Here is a 19350-nt window from a genome sequence, read left to right as displayed (position 1 = left end):
TGTATTATTGGTAGTAGGTTACTCAGACTGTACTATCACTAGTAGGTTACTCAGGCTGTACTATCACTAGTAGGTTACTCAGGCTGTACTATCACTAGTAGGTTACTCAGGCTGTACTATCACTAGTAGGTTACTCAGGCTGTACTATCACTAGTAGGTTACTCAGGCTGTACTATCACTAGTAGGTTACTCAGGCTGTACTATCACTAGTAGGTTACTCAGGCTGTACTATCACTAGGAGGTTACTCAGGCTGTACTATCACTAGTAGGTTACTCAGGCTGTACTTTTGCTAGTAGGGTACTCAGGCTGTACTATCACTAGTAGGTTACTCAGGCTGTACTATCACTAGTAGGTTACTCAGGCTGTACTATTGCTAGTAGGGTACTCAGGCTGTACTATCACTAGTAGGTTACTCAGGCTGTACTATCGCTAATAGGTTACTCAGGCTGTACTATCACTAGTAGGTTACTCAGGCTGTACTATCACTAGTAGGTTACTCAGGCTGTACTATTGCTAGTAGGTTACTCAGGCTGTACTATCACTAGTAGGTTACTCAGACTGTACTATCACTAATAGGTTACTCAGGCTGTACTATTGCTAGTAGGTTACTCAGACTGTACTATCACTAGTAGGTTACTCAGGCTGTACTATCACTAGTAGGTTACTCAGGCTGTACTATCACTAGTAGGTTACTCAGGCTGTACTATTGCTAGTAGGGTACTCAGGCTGTACTATCACTAGTAGGTTACTCAGGCTGTACTATCACTAGTAGGTTACTCAGGCTGTACTATTGCTAGTAGGTTACTCAGGCTGTACTATTGCTAGTAGGTTACTCAGACTGTACTATCACTAGTAGGTTACTCAGGCTGTACTATCGCTAGTAGGTTACTCAGGCTGTACTATCACTAGTAGGTTACTCAGGCTGTACTATTGCTAGTAGGTTACTCAGGCTGTACTATCACTAGTAGGTTACTCAGGCTGTATTATCACTAGTAGGTTACTCAGGCTGTACTATTGCTAGTAGGTTACTCAGGCTGTACTATCGCCAGTAGGTTACTCAGACTGTACTATCGCCAGTAGGTTACTCAGACTGTACTATCACTAATAGGTTACTCAGACTGTACTATCACTAGTAGGTTACTCAGACTGTACTATCGCCAGTAGGTTACTCAGACTGTACTATCACTAATAGGTTACTCAGACTGTACTATCACTAGTAGGTTACTCAGGCTGTACTATCACTAGTAGGGTACTCAGGCTGTACTATCACTAGTAGGTTACTCAGGCTGTACTATCACTAGTAGGTTACTCAGGCTGTACTATCACTTGTAGGTTACTCAGGCTGTACTATCACTAGTAGGTTACTCAGGCTGTACTATCACTAGTAGGTTACTCAGGCTGTACTATCACTTGTAGGTTACTCAGGCTGTACTATCACTAGTAGGTTACTCAGGCTGTACTATCACTTGTAGGTTACTCAGGCTGTACTATCACTAGTAGGTTACTCAGGCTGTACTATCACTAGTAGGTTACTCAGGCTGTACTATCACTAGTAGGTTACTCAGACTGTACTATCACTAGTAGGTTACTCAGGCTGTACTATCGCTAGTAGGGTACTCAGGCTGTACTATCGCTAGTAGGTTACTCAGGCTGTACTATCGCTAGTAGGGTACTCAGGCTGTACTATCGCTAGTAGGTTACTCAGACTGTACTATCGCTAGTAGGTTACTCAGACTGTACTATCACTAGGAGGTTACTCAGGCTGTACTATCACTAGGAGGTTACTCAGGCTGTACTATCACTAGTAGGTTACTCAGGCTGTACTATCGCTAGTAGGTTACTCAGGCTGTACTATTGCTAGTAGGTTACTCAGGCTGTACTATTGCTAGTAGGTTACTCAGGCTGTACTATCGCTAGTAGGTTACTCAGGCTGTACTATCACTAGTAGGTTACTCAGGCTGTACTATCACTAGTAGGTTACTCAGGCTGTACTATCACTAGTAGGTTACTCAGGCTGTACTATCACTAGTAGGTTACTCAGGCTGTACTATTGCTAGTAGGTTACTCAGGCTGTACTATTGCTAGTAGGTTACTCAGGCTGTACTATCGCTAGTAGGTTACTCAGGCTGTACTATCACTAGTAGGTTACTCAGGCTGTACTATCACTAGTAGGTTACTCAGGCTGTACTATTGCTAGTAGGGTACTCAGGCTGTACTATCGCTAGTAGGTTACTCAGGCTGTACTATCGCTAGTAGGTTACTCAGGCTGTACTATTGCTAGTAGGTTACTCAGGCTGTACTATCACTAATAGGTTACTCAGGCTGTACTATTGCTAGTAGGTTACTCAGACTGTACTATCACTAGTAGGTTACTCAGGCTGTACTATCACTAGTAGGTTACTCAGGCTGTACTATGTACTATCACTAGTAGGTTACTCAGGCTGTACTATTGCTAGTAGGTTACTCAGGCTGTACTATTGCTAGTAGGTTACTCAGGCTGTACTATCGCTAATAGGTTACTCAGGCTGTACTATCGCTAATAGGTTACTCAGGCTGTACTATCACTAGTAGGTTACTCAGGCTGTACTATCACTAGTAGGTTACTCAGGCTGTACTATTGCTAGTAGGTTACTCAGGCTGTACTATCGCTAGTAGGTTACTCAGGCTGTATTATCACTAGTAGGTTACTCAGGCTGTACTATTGCTAGTAGGTTACTCAGGCTGTACTATCGCCAGTAGGTTACTCAGACTGTACTATCACTAATAGGTTACTCAGACTGTACTATCACTAGTAGGTTACTCAGACTGTACTATCGCCAGTAGGTTACTCAGACTGTACTATCACTAATAGGTTACTCAGACTGTACTATCACTAATAGGTTACTCAGACTGTACTATCACTAGTAGGTTACTCAGGCTGTATTATCACTAGTAGGGTACTCAGGCTGTACTATCACTAGTAGGTTACTCAGGCTGTACTATCACTAGTAGGTTACTCAGGCTGTACTATCACTAGTAGGTTACTCAGGCTGTACTATCACTAGTAGGTTACTCAGGCTGTACTATCACTAGTAGGTTACTCAGACTGTACTATCACTAATAGGTTACTCAGACTGTACTATCACTAGTAGGTTACTCAGGCTGTACTATCACTAGTAGGTTACTCAGACTGTACTATCACTAGTAGGTTACTCAGGCTGTACTATCACTAGTAGGTTACTCAGGCTGTACTATCACTAGTAGGTTACTCAGGCTGTACTATCACTAGTAGGTTACTCAGGCTGTACTATCACTAGTAGGTTACTCAGACTGTACTATCACTAATAGGTTACTCAGACTGTACTATCACTAGTAGGTTACTCAGGCTGTACTATCACTAGTAGGTTACTCAGGCTGTACTATCACTAGTAGGTTACTCAGGCTGTACTATCACTAGTATGTTACTCAGACTGTACTATCACTTGTAGGTTACTCAGGTTGTATTATTGGTAGTAGGTTACTCAGGCTGTACTATCACTAGTAGGTTACTCAGGCTGTACTATCACTAGTAGGTTACTCAGACTGTACTATCACTAGTAGGTTACTCAGGCTGTACTATTGCTAGTAGGGTACTCAGGCTGTACTATTGCTAGTAGGTTACTCAGGCTGTACTATCACTAGTAGGTTACTCAGGCTGTACTATCACTAGTAGGTTACTCAGGCTGTACTATCACTAGTAGGTTACTCAGGCTGTACTATTGCTAGTAGGGTACTCAGGCTGTACTTTCACCAGTAGGTTACTCAGACTGTACTATCACTAGTAGGTTACTCAGGCTGTACTATCACTAGGAGGTTACTCAGGCTGTACTATCACTAGTAGGTTACTCAGGCTGTACTATCACTAGTAGGTTACTCAGGCTGTACTATCACTAGTAGGTTACTCAGGCTGTACTATCACTAGTAGGTTACTCAGGCTGTACTATTGCTAGTAGGTTACTCAGGCTGTACTATCGCTAGTAGGTTACTCAGGCTGTACTATCGCTAATAGGTTACTCAGGCTGTACTATCGCTAGTAGGTTACTCAGGCTGTACTATCGCTAGTAGGTTACTCAGGCTGTACTATCGCTAGTAGGTTACTCAGGCTGTATTATCACTAGTAGGTTACTCAGGCTGTACTATCGCTAATAGGTTACTCAGGCTGTACTATCGCTAGTAGGTTACTCAGGCTGTACTATCGCTAGTAGGTTACTCAGGCTGTACTATCGCTAATAGGTTACTCAGGCTGTACTATTGCTAGTAGGTTACTCAGGCTGTACTATTGCTAGTAGGTTACTCAGGCTGTACTATCGCTAGTAGGTTACTCAGGCTGTACTATCGCTAGCAGGTTACTCAGGCTGTACTATCGCTAGTAGGTTACTCAGGCTGTACTATCGCTAGTAGGTTACTCAGGCTGTACTATCACTAGTAGGTTACTCAGGCTGTACTATCACTAGTAGGTTACTCAGGCTGTACTATCACTAGTAGGTTACTCAGGCTGTACTATCACTAGTAGGTTACTCAGGCTGTACTATCACTAGTAGGTTACTCAGGCTGTACTATTGCTAGTAGGTTACTCAGGCTGTACTATCACTAGTAGGTTACTCAGGCTGTACTATCGCTAATAGGTTACTCAGGCTGTACTATCGCTAGTAGGTTACTCAGGCTGTACTATCGCTAATAGGTTACTCAGACTGTACTATCGCTAATAGGTTACTCAGGCTGTACTATCACTAATAGGTTACTCAGGCTGTACTATTGCTAATAGGTTACTCAGACTGTACTATCACTAGTATCACTAGTAGGTTACTCAGGCTGTACTATTGCTAGTAGGTTACTCAGGCTGTACTATCACTAATAGGTTACTCAGGCTGTACTATCGCTAATAGGTTACTCAGGCTGTACTATCACTAGTAGGTTACTCAGGCTGTACTATCACTAGTAGGTTACTCAGGCTGTACTATCACTAATAGGTTACTCAGGCTGTACTATTGCTAGTAGGGTACTCAGGCTGTACTATCACTAATAGGTTACTCAGGCTGTACTATCGCTAATAGGTTACTCAGGCTGTACTATTGCTAATAGGTTACTCAGACTGTACTATCACTAGTATCACTAGTAGGTTACTCAGGCTGTACTATTGCTAGTAGGTTACTCAGGCTGTACTATCACTAATAGGTTACTCAGGCTGTACTATCGCTAATAGGTTACTCAGGCTGTACTATTGCTAGTAGGTTACTCAGACTGTACTATCACTAGTATCACTAGTAGGTTACTCAGGCTGTACTATCGCTAATAGGTTACTCAGGCTGTACTATCGCTAGTAGGTTACTCAGGCTGTACTATCACTAGTAGGTTACTCAGGCTGTACTATCACTAGTAGGTTACTCAGGCTGTACTATCACTAGTAGGTTACTCAGGCTGTACTATCACTAATAGGTTACTCAGGCTGTACTATCGCTAGTAGGTTACTCAGGCTGTACTATCGCTAATAGGTTACTCAGGCTGTACTATTGCTAGTAGGTACTCAGGCTGTACTATCGCTAGTAGGTTACTCAGACTGTACTATCGCTAATAGGTTACTCAGGCTGTACTATTGCTAGTAGGTTACTCAGACTGTACTATCACTAGTAGGTTACTCAGGCTGTACTATCACTAGTAGGTTACTCAGGCTGTACTATCACTAGTAGGTTACTCAGGCTGTACTATCGCTAATAGGTTACTCAGGCTGTACTATCACTAGTAGGTTACTCAGGCTGTACTATCGCTAGTAGGTTACTCAGGCTGTACTATCGCTAGTAGGTTACTCAGGCTGTACTATCGCTAATAGGTTACTCAGGCTGTACTATCGCTAGTAGGTTACTCAGGCTGTACTATCGCTAGTAGGTTACTCAGGCTGTACTATCGCTAGTAGGTTACTCAGGCTGTACTATCGCTAGTAGGTTACTCAGGCTGTACTATCACTAGTAGGTTACTCAGGCTGTACTATCACTAGTAGGTTACTCAGGCTGTACTATCACTAGTAGGGTACTCAGGCTGTACTATCACTAGTAGGTTACTCAGGCTGTACTATCACTAGTAGGTTACTCAGGCTGTACTATCGCTAGTAGGTTACTCAGGCTGTACTATTGCTAGTAGGTTACTCAGGCTGTACTATTGCTAGTAGGGTACTCAGGCTGTACTATCGCTAATAGGTTACTCAGGCTGTACTATCACTAGTAGGTTACTCAGGCTGTACTATCACTAGTAGGTTACTCAGGCTGTACTATCACTAGTAGGTTACTCAGGCTGTACTATTGCTAGTAGGGTACTCAGGCTGTACTATCACTAGTAGGTTACTCAGGCTGTACTATCACTAGTAGGTTACTCAGGCTGTACTATCACTAGTAGGTTACTCAGGCTGTACTATCACTAGTAGGTTACTCAGGCTGTACTATCACTAGTAGGTTACTCAGGCTGTACTATCACTAGTAGGTTACTCAGGCTGTACTATTGCTAGTAGGTTACTCAGGCTGTACTATCACTTGTAGGTTACTCAGGCTGTACTATCACTAGTAGGTTACTCAGGCTGTACTATCACTAGTAGGTTACTCAGGCTGTACTATTGCTAGTAGGTTACTCAGGCTGTACTATCGCTAATAGGTTACTCAGGCTGTACTATCACTAGTAGGTTACTCAGGCTGTACTATTGCTAATAGGTTACTCAGGCTGTACTATCACTAGTAGGTTACTCAGGCTGTACTATCACTAGTAGGTTACTCAGGCTGTACTATCACTAGTAGGTTACTCAGGCTGTACTATCACTAGTAGGTTACTCAGGCTGTACTATTGCTAGTAGGTTACTCAGGCTGTACTATCACTTGTAGGTTACTCAGGCTGTACTATCACTAGTAGGTTACTCAGGCTGTACTATCACTAGTAGGTTACTCAGGCTGTACTATCGCTAGTAGGTTACTCAGGCTGTACTATTGCTAGTAGGTTACTCAGGCTGTACTATCGCTAATAGGTTACTCAGGCTGTACTATCACTAGTAGGTTACTCAGGCTGTACTATCACTAGTAGGTTACTCAGGCTGTACTATTGCTAGTAGGTTACTCAGGCTGTACTATTGCTAGTAGGTTACTCAGGCTGTACTATCACTAGTAGGTTACTCAGGCTGTACTATCGCTGTACTAGTAGGTTACTCAGGCTGTACTATCACTAGTAGGTTACTCAGGCTGTACTATCACTAGTAGCTTATTCAGGGGGATAATAATACTAATAATAATACAGATAGGGGCCATCCAGATACAGAGATGTATACAATGCAACGTACCAGCGAATATCCACATTTAGGGACTGAGGGTCCTATTCATCATTGGGGGCAGTATGGCCCCTGATAATTAAGTATCCACTTTGCCGAGGGGGATACTTAAGGCTGTACTATCATTGGCTATACAGGTTGAGTCTCCCATATCCAAAATGCTTGGGACAGGGGTATTTTGGATATCGGAATATTCCGTATTTTGGAATAATTCCATATTATAATGAAATGTCTTGGAAATGGGACCCAAATATACACACAGCCTGCAGGTAATATTATACAATATTTTTTATAATTTTGTGCATCAAAAAAAGTTTGTGTACATACATGAAATTCATTTATGTTTCATATACACCTTATACACACAGCATGAAGGTTATTTTATACAATCTTTTTAATAATTTGTGCCTTAGACAAAGTTTATGTACATTAAACCATCAAAAATCAAAGGTTTCATTATCTCAGTCATGCTGAAAATATTCCGTATTTCGGAATATTTGGATATGGGAGACTCAACCTTTACTATCATTGGCTGTACTATCATTGGCTGTGCTATCATTGGCTGTACTATCATTGGCTGTACTATCACTGGCTGTACTATCATTGGCTGTACTATCACTGGCTGTACTATCATTGGCTGTACTATCACTGGCTGTACTATCATTGGCTGTACTATCATTGGCTGTACTATCATTGCTCCGGTGCGGGGACAGCTGCTCTGATTAGTAGAGCAGCTACAGAAGTAGCTTCGTTACTTACCTATCCCCGTAACCGGCATCTTTGCATGTGTGACCTGAGAACACGCATGCGCACAGCCACCGGGTAGTCTGTGAGAAGGCGGCGGAGGGATCCGCTCGAATCCTCTTTTCATTCCCGGAACTCCTTCCCATAGTAAGGAGAGGGGCTACGAGAACAAGCGCCGTCTGAAGATGGCGCTTGTTCCTGCAGGCAAACTCCGAAAAATGTAAATTTTCTGAGCTTGCTGAATATCAGGGTTTCCTGTTTGGACCCCTGATGATGAATGGCCCGGTAGCTAAAATAATGCGGAACTAGTGTATCTTAGTTGTTACCGGGCTATTTTAGGGATAATGAATAGGCCCCTGATTCAGATCTGCATATACTGCCGGTGTGGGAGGTAGTGGAGTGATTTTTGCTACAGCGCACGTGTCTCGGTCGCACCGTACGTCAATCCAGATTGCCCCAGTGCAGAGTCACAGTTATTAATTCAGATGCACACAGGCAGAAGGGTATTAATAATACAGTGGGGCTCCCTGGCTGTGTCGCAGATGTGTCAGTGAAAGCGGTTGCGTACACAGAGCAGTGATCGCAAAATATGCGCTATAGGAAGTTGGGGACCTGATATTTTAAGCTGAGCAGGTGCTGCAGGAAGCGCTGTTTGTCCTGTGTGCTGCGCCGCAGCGGCCAATCACCGCAGGCAGATTCTCCTCACTACAGCTCCCAGAATCCCCATAGTACTTGCGGCTCCTCCTCCCTCTGTATCCGCTTCTGCAGCTGCCGCCCGAACCTCGCACTCATTCAGAGTCTGTTTCAGACAGACTCATAGCAGTCACTCCTCCTGTGCCCCCCTGTGCTCCCGGCTCACACACCCACACTCCGGTTCCTCTGCCTCACTCTGCTCCCGCCTCTGCCGCAGCCCCTCTTCATTCACTGTGCCTCAAGCTATCTACCCTTGCCCCTTTCCTACACCCAGCACTGCCTGTCCCTAACCTCCTCCTTGCCCCCAATACTGCCCCAGCTATCTACCCTTGCCCCTTTCCTACACCCAGCACTGCCTGTCCCTAACCACCTCCTTGCCCCCAATACTGCCCCAGCTATCTACCCTTGCCCCTTTCCTACACCCAGCACTGCCTGTCCCTAACCTCCTCCTTGCCCCCAATACTGCCCCAGCTATCTACCCTTGCCCCTTTCCTACACCCAGCACTGCCTGTCCCTAACCACCTCCTTGCCCCCAATACTGCCCCAGCTATCTACCCTTGCCTCTTTCCTACACCCAGCACTGCCTGTCACTAACCACCTCCTTGCCCCCAATACTGCCCCAGCTATCTACCCTTGCCCCTTTCCTACACCCAGCACTGCCTGTCCCTAACCTCCTCCTTGCCCCCAATACTGCCCCAGCTATCTACCCTTGCCCCTTTCCTACACCCAGCACTGCCTGTCCCTAACCTCCTCCTTGCCCCAATACTGCCCCAGCTATCTACCCTTGCCCCTTTCCTACACCCAGCACTGCCTGTCCCTAACCCCCTCCTTGCCCCCTAGTAGTGCCACAGCTGTTATCTACCCTTGCCCCTTATTACCCCCCAACACTACCTGCCCCTAGGCCACCCCTTGACCCCAGCACTGTCACATCTACTGTCTGCACCTACCCCTCCCTACTCCCAGCTCTGCCCGCCCCAACTCCCCATCTACCCCCAGTTCTACCACAACTGCTGCTTGCCCTTAACCCTTTCTACCCCAACTGCTAACTGCCCTCACCACATACCTCCCAACATGACCCTCTCCAGGAGGGACACAATGCTCTGGTCCTGGACTTCCCTGGTAAGAGGAGGGGCTGCAGCGCCATTTGCATAAAGTCTCAGATGGGCGACCGCCAATAGACGCTGCTGAGGTCCCTACTACGCCCACCTCCGAATCAGGCCTTAGGTCCGTGCACGGAATGTGGGAGGCAGTTACGAGCGAGGTGCGTTGTAGTCTGCATCAGTCCATTTGTTTGCGGGATTTTGTGCTGGGACCCTATTTCTTTCCTTGGCCAGATCACGCCATTACTCAGTAAATCCATTTACATCAGCCCTGGCAGTCCGTCCTGTGCGTGTGAAGGGGGCATGGTTAAGCTTCAAGGGGGGCGTGCTGTTAGTCATGGGGGCCTTGCCTCGTGGCACACCCCCCTCTCTTCCCAGCCACCCCTTCCCTCCCCCTGACCGCATATCAGGTATCCGATGGCGTTGGGTGGAGGCCGGGGGTACTCGCCCTGACTCCCATGGTAGTGTCTAGATGCCCTTCGTGGAGAGGACCCTGACGTCATCATCTACTGTCCAACGTCATTCCCTACCATCCACGTGGGCATAAAAGGGGAGTAGAATCTTGTGACGAGCGTAGCGAGCCCGCGAGGGGACACGTTTCTTCACTAGGTGGAGTTTATGGGCATGGAATCGCACTTCCGCCCTCACTGTATGTCACTTCCAGGTCCTTAGGATGAAGGGGAAATAAACTCTACCCTGGAGCCATCGGCCCTTCTGGCAAATGGGGGAGACTGTGAGAGCTGTTTCCCCAGATACTACATGCAACAAGTAATGTAAATTATGTATTAAAGGATAATATCGGCCCTTGAAGGTGATGTAAGTGAAAGAATGAGGCTGTGATGATGTGACAGTGCTGAGCGATTGACTGGAAAATTCGGCTCAGCATAATCAAACAGCAAAGTATTTTCATAGCGTTAAATCCCTGCAGACATTTGTCTGAAGGATCCGGCTTATTAGTCCGTTGCTATTAAATGTCTTGTGAAGTTCCCTGGAAATCACTGCGGTTTTTCTTCTTCCATCCTGTGTGCTGAGAATACTGATTTTGGGGAGAGCTGAGAATCTGGGTCACTGCCAAAACCAACAGGGGCAGAATCTGCCGTCCTCTCTCGCGTGGCCGCGTTATAGCAGCAGCCTGAATAAACGCAGTGTAATGTCAGGGGCTCTGCGGTACCCGGGGTTATAGGTCTGCCGTGCACATCGCAGAATAAAAAAGCCATTAATAATAATCAAACTTAACTGAGGACTTGCAGCAAGAGAATTCAAAATTGTGATATTTTGCGATAGTCACAAATATGTATGAACAAAAAAATGTGTGTGGTCCATTATGGGCCCAATTCAGTTGTACAGCTGCAGGGCAGTGACGTGCGGTAAGGTAAATGGTTGGGGAGGCACTGGCAGTGACGTGCGGTGAGGTAAATGGCTGGGGAGGTACTAGCAGTGACGTGCGTTGAGGTGAATGGCTTGGGAGGCACTGGCAGTGACGTGCGGTGAGGTAAATGGTTGGGGAGGCACTGGCAGTGACGTGCGGTGAGGTAAATGGTTGGGGAGGCACTGTCAAAGACATGCGGTGAGGTAAATGGCTCGGGAGGCACTGGCAGTGACGTGCGGTGAGATAAATGGCTGGGGAGGCACTGGCAGTGACGTGCGGTAAGGTAAATGGTTGGGGAGGCACTGGCAGTGACGTGCGGTAAGGTAAATGGTTGGGGAGGCACTGGCAGTGACGTGCGGTGAGGTAAATGGCTCGGGAGGCACTGGCAGTGACGTGCGGTGAGGTAAATGGCTGGGGAGGTACTGGCAGTGACGTGCGGTGAGGTAAATGACTGGGGAGGCACTGGCAGTGACGTGCAGTGAGATAAATGGCTGGGGAGGCACTGGCAGTGACGTGCGGTGAGATAAATGGCTGGGGAGGCACTGGCAGTGACGTGCGGTGAGATAAATGGCTGGGGAGGCACTGGCAGTGACGTGCGGTGAGATAAATGGCTGGGGAGGTACTGGCAGTGACGTGTGGTGAGGTCAAATGGCTGGGGAGGCACTGGAAGTGACGTGCGGTGAGGTAAATGACTGGGGAGGCACTGGCAGTGACGTGCGGTGAGGTAAATGGCTGGGGAGGCACTGGCAGTGACGTGCGGTGAGATAAATGGCTGGGGAGGCACTGGCAGTGACGTGCGGTGAGGTAAATGGCTGGGGAGGCACTGGCAGTGACGTGCGGTGAGATAAATGGCTGGGGAGGCACTGGCAGTGACGTGCGGTGAGGTCAAATGGCTGGGGAGGCACTGGCAGTGACGTGCGGTGAGGTAAATGGCTGGGGAGGCACTGGGTAGTAACAGAGCCAGATTACACACACATATATGAACCTGAGGGTACATGTGGGCATTATACAAAGGTGCAGCAGGATATAGTGCTGGAAATTTGATCAGGGATGTGCGGAAAATATTGACAGAGGAGGCAGTGCCTCACCTCCCATACACTTTATACTCCAGAATTTTGACTATAAAAGAAGATATTTATAATATTTCCTTCAAAGTTTTGACTATTAAAATGATAAGAAAAAAATTAGAGTAGATTTAAGTATGACAGGAGAGGCTCTGCCTCACCCGCCTCACCTGACCGCACATCACCATACCTCCCAACTGTCCCGCATTCAGCGGGACAGTCCTGTTTTTCTGGGACTGTCCCGCTGTCCCACCCGCGAGCCGCAGTGTCCCGCGGTGGGGGGGTGAGTTGGGGGAAGCATACACCACTGCTCTGCATAGCAGAGCAGCGTGTATGCAGAGCGAGAATAGATGCTGTGCGCATGCGTACAGCTTCTATTCACAACACGTGGGGGAAGCCCGGGAGCATCCCAGCATCTCGGAGATGCTGGGCTGCGCCCGGCAGTGATGTAAACGGGGGCGTGCCATTAGGCCATGCCCCCTGTACTATCAGGTAGCGCGCCTTAGGCGCGCGGAGGTCCCGCATCTGCTGTTAGAACTGTTGGGAGGTATGCATCACTACTTCAGGGAAGCGGCTGTGCAGTTCTGTACAGGTCATATGCAAATGCAGCAAGACGCGTCTGGCGTAATTAGACGCCTCCTGACTGCATCGGCATAAAGCGACAACATTTTGCAGCAGCTGTAAAGCAATGCAGTGAATAGAGCACAGTGGTGAGACATGGTACTGCAGGCATTAAACAACAATGAATCCGGCAGAGCCAGATTCCAATATACAGCAAAGAGGCCAGTAAATCTGCGTCAGAAGACGCAGATGCTATCTTGACACTCCAAAAAAATGAGACGGAAAAGCTGCCCGTTTCTGGAAACTGAGGCCGGACCATCCAATCCCCGCCCCAAACTGACACAGCCTGTCAATCAGGCTGTGACCTAGTGGACCTTTGAGTGATCTCGCAGCGGGAGACCTGCACATGCTCAGTTCAGGCTTATTATCTCTCTAGTTTTTCTTTGAGTTGCTTTTACATTCTATAAGATAATGCAAATAATATCGCTGTGTGCTTGTGCGTTGAATATGTTTTGCCCAGACATGTTGTATGTACTGTATTGCCTCGGCATGCCCAAACCCTATTTATATGTTATTTTGCTTGTTCAGGGAATCCTTCCTTGTTAGGCTGAATTCATCCTGTCACTTGTCCTGATGACCTCATCTGTGTCCAGCTTACACATTCGTTGAGTGTTTGGACAAAGCTGAGTGTAGGGTGTCTTGTGGTGAGGTCAGTGGCATGTATAAAATCAAAGTTTTTATATCAAAACTCTGGAACATGACAGGCAGTATAATAGGGGAGGGAGTATGACAGGGGAGGCTCTGCCTCCCCCCCCTGCCTACCCTGACCGCACGTCCCTGGTGTCCAGGTCATACAGCAGAATAATGTGGGTTTTCACTGGTGCATTGGGGAGATGACCACAGACATTGGCAGAGTACTGATCAATAAATGGAAAGCTCCCATGAAGGGTGAAGCAGATTACACTTCAGTTTATGATGTCGCTGTGTGGTGGAACATGTGACTCGTGCGTGTAATATTATTATTATTATTATTATTATTATTATTATTATATGATCAATGTGCTAACTACATTGTCCCTTGCTGCCTCACAGGGATGGGTGCCGAGGCCAAGCCGGTTTTCCGCTACAGCAAGGACCAACGCCCGACCACCTTACCAATCCAACCGTTTGTATTCCAGCATCACTTCAGCAAGCCTAAATCTCGCCCCCTGCACAGCCACTTCACCTCCAGCCTTTCCCAACTGTACGGTTTGTCCAGCCGATCGTCCAGCCAGCACAATGCGTCCGACTCCCAGTCGTCGGCACCAGTCACGCTGGCCAGTCAGACGGAGGCAGGCAGCAGTCACGCCAAAGTCATCAATGTGCTAGGCAAACTGCCTCTGGACGGCCTGACGAGCATCAGAGATGATCAGTGCGTGAAACCAGCTCCCGATACCACCCGCCCATCACCGCTGGGAAGCTACTCTCCAATCAGGAGCAACGCCACGTTCTTCCAGAGCATGGACTCCGGCTCATCCAGCTCTCCATCTCCAGAGAAAGCCAGGGAGAACCAACCTCCCAGAAGTCGTTCCTGCCCAATGTCGGCCAACCTCCTGCCTTTTAGAGCATCAATGGCCAGAGGGACCACTTTACCCGGAGCTGCTAAACCCACCCGAAAGTATGAGGTCTCCCCTAAGATAGAGGTCCAAAGGCCAGTAGTAAAGCGAGAACCACTTAAAGAGCCCAGCACGCAGGTGTCAAAGCATGGACTGCCTCCCATCAACTCCTTGCCCTTGTTAAACACAGGACTACATGACGCCACTCAGGCTGGACGGAGTGAGGAGGACAAAGCTAAACGAGCCCCTGAGAACATCATGGTGTCCAGACCCGAGAACATCATGGTGTCCAGACAAGTAAATGGTATGAAAAGTCCCTTATCCTCAATGTATGTGTATAACTTTGCCAGACTTGAGGGGAGATGTATCAAGCCTTGGAGAGAGATATTGTGGAGAAGTTGCCCGACGTAACCAATCAGCTACTAATTGTAATTTCATAGACTGTGCTAGATAAATGACAGAAGCTGATTGGTGTCTTTGGTCAACTTCTCCACTTTATTTCTCTCCAAGCCTTGATACATCTCCCCCTTGGGGTTCTATTTATTGAGCTGAAAGAAGAGCTTTATCCGGTGTTTTCACCAGTGGAAAGGCTTTACTCAAATTTTCTCAAAATTATATAAGATTAAGGGGTCTATGTACTAAGCAGTGATAAGAGACAGAGTGAAAAGTGATAAGGTGCCAGCCAATCAGCTCCCAACTGTCATCTCACAGGCTGTGTATGAGAAATGACAGTTGGGAGCTGATTGGCTGGCACCTTATCACTTCCTTATCACTTTTCACTCTGTCTCTTATCAATGCTTAGTAAATAGACCCTAACACTGGAGAAATCAGATCTTTCCAGTGTTCATTTAGTTGGCGCTTTTAGCCCCCGTCCCTGTAGGCCTCTATGGGGATGGAGGCTTAAGACGATTTACTAAACCATACAAGCTTTGTTCCTGATACAGGTTACCTTATACCTGGCATTGGGGACCGCGCCTTGCACTATTGTATGCATGCATTGGCGCATTGCGCACTGTACTGTGACACTATACAGTGGAGGGAGAGGAATCCCTCGCAGAGGTGCAGGGTTTTCTGGACATGGCTCCAAAAAGTGCCCCGGATTGGTAAATTCTGGCGCTTCTAAGCTCTGTATTTCTGCGGTAAGAGGCGGTACAGATTGTTAGCATCGCTTTTAATAAATAGACTCCTAGGGGGTAAATTTACTAAGATGGGAGTTCTATTTAAGAAGTGATGTTGCCCATAGCAACCAATCAGATTCTATTTCTCATTTATCTAGCACCTTCTAGAACAGTGGTCGGGGAACAGGGGTAAATTACCCCACATGGGGTAAAAATGAAATTCCTGGGGGTAATGGACGGACAGCTGGGCATACATATGAATCACTCTATAATATAGAATGATTCATAATTTCATATGCATCCCCGGCTGTGCCGTAGGAGGCTCTAAGCCAGACGCCCGCTGAGATGTTATTACCAGCGGGCGCCCAGCTCCTTCCCTGCAGCGCCACGTTAGCCCAATGCTGGAGTTCTCATCTGAACTCCAGCTTCCGGCTCTCTCCACGCGCACTATGGGAGAGACGTCTTGACTTCTCTCCCATAGTTCCGAGGAGCAACCAGGCGGACAGGATGGCGGTGGATGCAGGAGCGGGATCAAGGTGTTTTTTTCGTACAAGCGGCACTACAGGGGCATTATATGGGGGCACTATATGGGGGCATTATATGGGGGCACTACTACAGGAGAACTATATGGGGGCACTTCTACAGGGACATAACTATGGGGGCATTACTACAGGGGCATTATATGGGGCCACTACTACAGGGGCATAACTATGGGGGTACTACTACAGGGGCATTATATGTGGGCACTACTACAGGGGCATAACTATGGGGGCACTACTACAGGGGCATTATATTGGGGCACTACTACAGGGGCATTATATGGGGGCACTACTACAGGGGCATAACTATGGGGGCACTACTACAGGGGCATTATATGGGGGCACTACTACAGGGGCATAACTATGGGGGCACTACTACAGGGGCATAACTATGGGGGCTCTACTACAGGGGCATTAAATGGGGGCACTAAAGTATGATTTCCTTCCTTTCAAATCAAGGGGGTAACGTCGGTGTATCTAAATATATTTTCGGGTAAAAGGTAAAAAAGTTCCCTGACCCCTGTCTAGAAGATAATACCTGGAATCTGATTGGTTGCTATGGGCAACATCACTTCTTAATAGAACTCCCATCTTAGTAAATTTACCCCCTAGTTTTACTGTTTATCTGCATATTGTCTAACTGGCTATAACTGCAGATTTTAAGGGTATTTTGTCCTTCAAAATGCCCCAAATTTTCACTATTTAGAAACTACCCAATAAAATCCTCAGCATAATACGTACATGTCATCGGCCTTACTATAACTTCCATTGGCATAAAAGTCCCATAATGCACCTACTACACTCTAATATCATCATATCACCAGCGTTGACAGTTGCAGAGCCCGCATCTCTGTAACTTGCTTCCCTTACTCCATACATTTCCCTGTGAGGGGGATGGGGGTTATGTTATTCCTTATTTTCAATACATAAATTATATTATTGCTGTTCTTTTTATCTGGGCTTTATACATTTATAATTATTGAATAATGAATGATGGTTCGGTCAAGATATCCTGATGGGGGTTGTAGAGCTGCAAATTCTGGAGCTCATTCAGACCAGCTCGCAAGATGCGATCGCTCGCTGGCAAAAAGGGGCCGGATATTTAAATTAAGTGCTCGCACTGCGTCGCGTAAGGACGCCCACTGTGTGTTAGCGAGCTACGGCAAAGTGCGCTCGCAAGTGTCTGAAGACGCCCCCTTGCCACTCGCAACACACGTCATCTCCGGGAAATGTATGATTAATCAAGACCATCGTGAGCCATCGGAGCAGCTCGCAGCCCTTGGGGTTGCCTTTCCCCGCCGCAAGCACTGCGATCAGTGCGGGCTGAAATACATGCAGGTGATGTGTTCAATGACGCTACTTTGCTAATTATGCATGCCCTTTAAACAGCGTTTTGGGGGACTGACACGCCTGCGTTCGCACATCCACTCCCCCCTGTTACCACCCACAAACGGCGCTATCTGTCACTCAAAGCAGCGACCTGATATTGGCTTACCAGCTACCAAAATCAGATTGCAACGAATGGCTTGCGCACGCACATTGCGAATTATACGCAAGCGCAGATGGGTGAAAATCACTCACAGCGAGCGATCGCGCCTTAGCGAGCGGGTCTGAATCAGGTCCTCTGTCCAGATTGTCCTGCCGCAAACTTGTTTGGTCTTTTGAGTCTGCCACAGATGTAAATATATGCTGCCTAAAAAGTCTGTACTACGTATATTAAACTTTGCTTATGTACACTGGCATGACATGACAATGTATGTGACACACGTACCCAGGAACGGTTTCTGGCATGTACAGACTGCATGCCCCACGTCCACTCTGAGTGTTGTTATCTCTTAGTTATATCACTAACACATAGATCTGGATTTGGCTATGTCTCACTATCCTTTCACTAACCTCTGTCACATCTCTGCTTTTCTCTGCTCACTGCACTGATTGGCTGCTGCTGCTGCCTCTCTGGAACCTTATAGCCAATCACTTGTCACCTCAAGCACTGAAGTGGAGGGAGTACAGGCGCCGAAACCCTCTGGGCCTTGATCGAGTCCATGGCTTAGCGGGATTGTCTGGCAGTCTGGACAGGAGGCAGGAAACGAAGATAGCGAGAAGGAACCATTTCTTCGACTTTCCCAGTAGTATCAACAGCAACCATTTACAATCCCGACTTTATGGTGCAGACCGGCTGCATGTGATCTACCTGTGTACTGGGGAGGGAAGGAATGAGGGGAGGATTAGTTGTGAGGTTCTGAAAGATGTCCAGCAATGTATGAATGATATACAGAGAGTGATATCCAGCAATGTATGAATGATATACAGAGAGTGATATCCAGCAATGTATGAAAGATATACAGAGAGTGATATCCAGCAATGTATGAATGATATACAGAGAGTGATATCCAGCAATGTATGAATGATATACAGAGAGTGATATCCAGCAATGTATGAATGATATACAGAGAGTGATGTCCAGCAATGTACGAATGATATACAGAGAGTGATGTCCAGCAATGTACGAATGATATACAGAGAGTGATATCCAGCAATGTATGAATGATATACAGAGAGTGATATCCAGCAATGTATGAATGATATACAGAGAGTGATATCCAGCAATGTATGAATGATATACAGAGAGTGATGTCCAGCAATGTATGAATGATATACAGAGAGTGATGTCCAGCAATGTATGAATGATATACAGAGAGTGATGTCCAGCAATGTATGAATGATATACAGAGAGTGATATCCAGCAATGTATGAATGATATACAGAGAGTGATATCCAGCAATGTATGAAAGATATACAGAGAGTGATATCCAGCAATGTATGAATGATATACAGAGAGTGATATCCAGCAATGTATGAATGATATACAGAGAGTGATATCCAGCAATGTATGAATGATATACAGAGAGTGATATCCAGCAATGTATGAATGATATACAGAGAGTGATATCCAGCAATGTATGAATGATATACAGAGAGTGATATCCAGCAATGTATGAATGATATACAGAGAGTGATGTCCAGCAATGTATGAATGATATACAGAGAGTGATGTCCAGCAATGTATGAATGATATACAGAGAGTGATGTCCAGCAATGTACGAATGATATACAGAGAGTGATGTCCAGCAATATATAAATGATATACAGAGAGTGATGTCCAGAAATGTATGAATGATATACAGAGAGTGATATCCAGCAATGTATGAATGATATACAGAGAGTGATGTCCAGAAATGTATGAA

At 46.5% G+C, this 19350-nt stretch overlaps 1 protein-coding gene across 3 annotated transcripts in view; it reads left to right on the top strand.

Annotated features, from left to right (window-relative positions):
* RUSC2 (RUN and SH3 domain containing 2) overlaps positions 1–19350 on the top strand; it is a 101226-nt gene that overhangs the window by 38583 nt on the left and 43293 nt on the right. For 2 of the 3 annotated variants that reach the window (XM_088473206.1, XM_088473205.1), the window contains exons 3-4: positions 13943–14749; positions 18073–18270. In XM_088473206.1, coding sequence (XP_088329332.1) covers positions 13943–14749; positions 18073–18270 — 1005 coding nt within the window. The remainder of the gene's footprint in view (positions 1–13942; positions 14750–18072; positions 18271–19350) is intronic. The other variant, XM_088473207.1, reaches the window with a different exon arrangement.

This window comes from Taudactylus pleione, unplaced genomic scaffold (assembly GCF_031769625.1).
Source record: "Taudactylus pleione unplaced genomic scaffold, aTauple2 ptg000131l, whole genome shotgun sequence".
In the NCBI taxonomy this organism is placed as follows: domain Eukaryota; kingdom Metazoa; phylum Chordata; class Amphibia; order Anura; family Myobatrachidae; genus Taudactylus; species Taudactylus pleione.
The sequence above is the reverse complement of the archived record's forward strand: the minus strand, read 5'-3'. Positions and strand labels throughout refer to the sequence as shown.